Below are 6,044 nucleotides of genomic sequence, written 5' to 3'. Positions count from 1 at the left end.
CTGAATAATGCGTTTGAAGTGAGATCTTCCGGTAGCTTCCCAAGGCGGGGGGTAGGAGGGGGATTACACTATACGATGCACCACTGTATGGGTACTGAGGGATCAATGAAAATCCACGAATTAAAGAGGCCTCCAGGAAACTTCGATAAGAAGCAGATAGAACTAAAAAACCAAGTTTCACTTTTTTTGCCAATATTTCTTGTCTTTTTCAAAAACGCATAAATACAAAATGAAGGTTCATATTTGTCGCCGAAGTTATCCTTCTTATTTTGTTCATTATTGACGTTATTCTTTGAGTTTGTGGTGCGGGCGAGATCTCAATCACGATTAAAGAAGGTAAAGCATGAAATCACGCAAACAAAAGGAGAAAACAAGAAAACAAAAATTCCAGTTCCTCTCCTCTTGTGTCTGCGTTTGCATGCGTTACCTTCCTTTATGATGAATACTTACTAACTAGTTAAATTTACTGTCGTTCTGAGATCTCAATCATAGTTTGGTGTCAAAGTGCTAGAACATTTTCTTTTGTTTACATAAACTCCAAGTTCAACGAAAACAGTTGCACGTTAACTTAATTCCGTAGACATGTGAAAATGCGCAACCATTTCAGAAAAAGGTTGTTACAGCGATAGCGTATGAGGTGCAATCTCGTGGCAAGCTTGTAAGAAAATTAAGGCGGCAATTAACTCGAACCTGATGTTTTATTGGATTAATAACACATTCACATATAATAGATACAAGTTACAAAATGGGGCACAAATGAACGAACACTGGCGACACAACAAGAACTGCGGTATAGGAGTATCAGACGCTACGAGATGGCCGAAGATACAGGAGACCGCTCAAGAGCCGCAAAGCTGGTTTCACTTGCACGGGTTCTGGCGGTAGTGCAGCTTGAATCCTCGAGCATTGTTCACGTGGTTAGAGACGAAGCGCATCAGGAATGGACCGGGTGTGCCATCTACGAATACGGACCAGTAAGAGATACAGTCAGTGACATTATGTCAAAGGGCTTGGGCTTAGGTGATACCATCATCATTGTAAGTAAATTTTATGTCCCCTGTGTGACGAAGACATCTCCTAATGATCTCTACCTTACCGCATCGTGTGTGAGCTGACTCCACTTTATTCCTGCAAATTTCTTGAGTCTATCAGCCCGCCTGAGTCTCTGTCGTCCTCGGCTACGTTTTCCATCCCTTGTTATCCATTTTGTGGCTCTTACCGGCCATCGTTTATGTATCCTGCATATTATGTTTTTTTTATGTCCGCACTAGTTTCCCAGGTAACGGGTGAGAAATCTTTGTACGGGAGGTGTTGCTGGAGCCAGCGCTTTGACATGTGGACTTGTCTTCATCGAGGAAGCAACTGTATTGAGTTGCTGCCTTGGAGTTGCTGCTGTGAGTTGCTGCCTTCAGAAAGACAAGACCACTTTGCCGAAACCTTGGCTCTATAAACAACCCCTATTCACGGATTTTTCATCTTTTCAAGCCTCCATCTTTTCGTGAACTTTTCTGCCTTGTTTGGTTTTCCAGGTAAGGTGTCGCACTGCTAAGCTCGAGGGCTTGGGTTCGATTCCCGCTCACGGCGGCCGCATTTCAATGGGGGCGAAATGCAAGAACACACCTGCGCATAAATTTCACTTCGCCTTAAAACAGCCGAGGTAGTGAAAGTTAACACGGAGCCCTCCACCACGGTGTGCCTTATATCGTGGTTCTTGAAGGTAAAATTACAGAAATTGTTACTATTCGGCCTGCATCTTCTTGGAACTCTCCCTTTTATGCGTTTCACGGGTGTTTCAGTACTGTGACCGAAGACTATAAGACACCGTCTCGTCTTTAAAAAGTAGAGAAGGGCGTTGGCTAAGATTTATTAGAAGACGATGCGTAGACGACTTGTCAGACAGATCAGTGTCGCAATTACATGGGGGTTGAGGCGTATCATGCTTTACCTGTAATAAGTGTGAGGCCCGTCGCGTTTAGGTCCCGCGTATGGCGTTGTTCGACCTCGGTCTCGTGGCCCGTGGAGCACATGCGCACGCCTCCGATGATGATGTAGTCATCCGGGCACTCCGCCATGATGGGTGAGGAAGTCAGCTGCACGCTGTCAGGGAGGAAAAAGATGAAAAAAGAAGAAAAAATAAATTTAAAGTGACACTGAAAAGACAGACAGACAATGAATTTTATTTGATCCTCAGGAACTTTCGAGGGATATCCTATAGGAGACCCGCGAAAACCACTGGCCGCGTCTAAGTCACGACTTGTACACTTTGATGTTCCGCCCTTCCTTGGGCCCTCAGGATTGCCTGGATTTTCTTCTGAAGAGAAAAACGATTTTTCTCGTAATAGTAAATTCCCCTTTCAAGATGCCAAGACCACTAGCCTTGCTGCGAGCATACGCTTGGTAAGAGAGAAAACGCGAAGAAAGGAAACACAGGTGGCCACAGCACCTCGAAATTCCCGCGTCAACTCTCTGTGAAGTCACATATTTTTACTGTGTCTACTAGGTACTTCATACTTCTTATTCAGTAAAGATGAAGTGAATTTCCCTGAAAGAGTCCAAAGACTTAACATACCAAGTTTCAGGTAATGTACTCATATAGTGAATTATGCAACATCATACGTAACATCATAATACCTATAACCTTTAAGGAACCCGCACCTTTCTCTTTGCGACGGAACGGCGCCCACTCCAAACGGCGAAGCGCCGAGCTCTTCGTCCGGGGCTACCTCGTAGGTGACTGAGCAAAATCCGGGCTCCTTGCGCAGGCATACCACGTAGTCCAAGTCGTTGGGGTAGCCCTGGTGGTGGAGGCTACCACCGGCCTCGTCGTAGTTGAAGCTCTTCACCGTGCCGTGTGTGCCCCAGAAGTACTGTAGGCAGTGAGAGGGCGCTGCGAGCGGGACGACATCGTCATAGTTAGTCTATCGGCGTCTACTCTGTTCTCTTCTGTTTTAACTGACTTGCTGTGGAGAGGTTGACGTTCATATCACAAAGGCTACTGCATTTCCATAAGTTCTCTAACGAAAAAAATAGTAATAAAAAAGAAAATGCTCACCCAAAACCATAACTAGCAAGGAACCCATATAGCCAAGTGGAATAAATAAAGAAAGTAACATGGCAAAGGACAGTTTGGTTGCAGGAGTTCACTTTGCAATCGAAAGTTCACACACACACATTTCTGTCCAAGTTCTGCCCACAGTATACGGACTGACACATCACTTCTGATATAGGTGCACATAGCTGCTCATCACAATTGTCTGTCTAGTACAGTGTCCACTAAGAAGAATACTAAGATGTTCACCTTTTTGCTGAAGGCGCTTTTCAATAGGCACCGTTTTTGACATTGTGATGGGTGATACGAACTGGTTTCTGAGTATTTCACATCACATCCGTTTCTTGGCGGAATGAACATATATTACGTGAAAGCATAAACGATGAATTCTAAACGATGTCGTGGCGAAGCTTACAAAGATGATTGTAAAGGAAACCATCAGACTGATCTCGGTGTACGTAAAATTTTAAAGTATTACTTTGTTGCATACCTCAAAAGAGCCTGTCGAAACACATTTTAACATTTTTATTTGGGTACATTCAGTATGGTCGGCACTGACGTAACTAGGCGTTGAAAGCATTGTCGCACTTGTTAAGGACAACCGGACTTAGAGAGAACCTTTCATTCCCTCTGTACTCATTCTCCCCTCCAACTTTCCCTCCTCTTCACCCTCACTTGTTTCCTCCTCACTCTCATTTTACTATACAGGGCTATGCTATGCTTTGCAAGCGTGCCTGGATAGCCGAGTAGTTACGACGCTCCCCTTCTAATCATGAGGACGCGATTGAGGAATGCCGGTTTATGATGATAATAATTTTCTATGTAAGACACACCGCAAACCTCAACCTTAAAAGCTCTGCTGTAAAACTCTCTATACAGACGCTTATATGCTAGAACCTAACGTACCGTACGTAACGTCACCTTATGCTGACTTGTGAATGGCGGACGGCTAGCGATGGTGTCCTACTCTGCCGTATTTTCTCGCATACCACCACCACCAGCTATAACTGGCTAAGGTTGCCTAGTGATTGCTGAGCTATGGCCAATGTTGACCAAATCGCATGTCATTAGCTGGCTAATGTACACTGAAGTAGGCTAAATAATTGCTAACGTTGCACTGAAGTAGGCTATATAATTGCTAATCATGGGTAATGTTAGAAAGTAGAGAATAAGGTATGGTAATTGAATGGCTAACGGTCCTATTTACTGTTTCAACATCAATATTGTCGTCATTCAATACGAACGCATATATGTGGATGTCAATTTTAGGGGATCAGTACATCTAATGAGAAGAAAAAGAAGATGGTTTTCAACTTCGAGTCGTCTTGGGCAAATTCATAAGGGACCCTGTGAGTTTTTTCCTGCCTCGCGTTATCTTTCATCGAAGCACATTAATATGCTCGGGGTGCCCTTCCCTTTCACTCGACTGAGATGAAAAAAAAAATTATTTCTCCTGGGAGGCTGCGCTGACCAGCTTAGAGCCGCAGGAGCAGCGTCGACTCATCGAGCGAGCACGTGCAGTGGCACGAGCCAATGGGTCCCTGAAATAAGAGCTCCAGCCTACGAGGAAGAGCTCTTATCCTTGTACAAATAAATATTGATCTCTCTCTCTCTCTCTCGCCGTCGAGTTCTCTTAGACGAATGCATGAGAGACCGTATTACTTTTATTTAAGCATGTACTCAATGCTGAAACGACCTGCTATCTTTTCGTACGGTGTTTGTATTTATCTTTCCTGCCGTTCTGCGTGTATGGCATCACACAAAGACGCACAGGAACATAATTCCATGAATCTTGCCTTTATGAACTCTATAAATCGAAAAAGAAAGAAATACGGCAACATAGAAAACACTTTAGTCTTTCTGGACTCACCTGACTGTGGGCCTTCGCATTCCAGTTGGGTGACCTTGATGTCGAATTTTCTCGAGTAGCTTCCGACCATCATGAGGTTCAAGCTGATGCCTCCCGACTCTTCAACGTCGACGTAGGCTGGAAAGAAAAACATGATTGATCCCTGCGTCGTAGGAATCGGTATAACACGAAAGTGAGTCGTGCCTTCACAGAAGTAGTTGAGTGGTACATTAATATATCAGACCTGCACAATGACTATTGGTGTTTGGCAGCTGTATCACCGTTTGACGTGGACGCACCCACGTTGACGCCTAGTGGCACATCTCCATCTCGACAACTAACGTCAAAGATCATGATTGAACCGTTTCGATAGTTTAAGTGGTTAACATGCACCTGTACACAGCATATGCTGAATTCCGCGCGAAGATGGCATCATCTGACACATATTAAACACTGGTACGCGATATACACTCATTCAAATCGTGGTCATTTGAGGAGAGGAAAGCCAAGGTATACGTTCGCCAGTAATAGGGTAACCTACGCCTGTGCTCCTGCGTATACCGCACAACGCTTCAGGAACGCTAGAGGCCGAATTCGTAGCTTGAGCCGTGAACGTGGGAAGGCGTTCAGCGCGTTTCTCGCTCCACCGAAAGTTGAAATTACTGAAGCGCTCCCTGTCGGCGCTGGTTAGTTTCATGATGCAGTACTTCACCGATCCCAGACTCGCGGTGACAACGCCCCCCGCCAACCAATGTCACTGTGGAAAGCAGAAGGCGTTAGTGATATAAGGCTTGTTTGTGTAACTTCACGCATGAGCGTCGGTATAGCGCACTGGGCAGAGCACTCGTCGCCTTTCGTCGACGACCGAGATGTCGTGGGCTCGACTCCCAGGTTGTCTAAATCAACGTAACTTTATAAGAGCGGAGCTTTTTAATCTTTTCGTTACGCCGGGTATTGCGAACAGAAACTATCATCATCATGAATCGGCTGGCGCTCTTCAACCTCCTCTTCATCTTTTGCTTCGCACCCCAAAACACGTCCTCCAATTCCCGGTGCGGGACGGAATAACTCTGACGGGGGAGAGAACGAGGACAGAGAGAGAAAGAAAGAGACGAGAGAGAAAGAAAGACGAAGAGAAAAATTCTT

General features: G+C 45.1%; 1 protein-coding gene across 1 annotated transcript in view; it reads right to left on the bottom strand.

Annotated features, from left to right (window-relative positions):
* Nucleotides 1–689: 689 nt before the first annotated feature.
* The window catches only part of LOC119374544 (uncharacterized), a 122,866-nt gene continuing 117,511 nt past the window's right edge, over nt 690–6,044 (bottom strand). Inside the window, exon 8 of the mRNA XM_049411030.1 lies at nt 690–958. Coding sequence (XP_049266987.1) covers nt 861–958 — 98 coding nt within the window. The 3' untranslated portion in view covers nt 690–860. The remainder of the gene's footprint in view (nt 959–6,044) is intronic.

This window comes from Rhipicephalus sanguineus, chromosome 11, assembly GCF_013339695.2.
Source record: "Rhipicephalus sanguineus isolate Rsan-2018 chromosome 11, BIME_Rsan_1.4, whole genome shotgun sequence".
NCBI lineage: Eukaryota > Metazoa > Arthropoda > Arachnida > Ixodida > Ixodidae > Rhipicephalus > Rhipicephalus sanguineus.
This window is presented reverse-complemented; position numbering and strand designations above follow the sequence as displayed.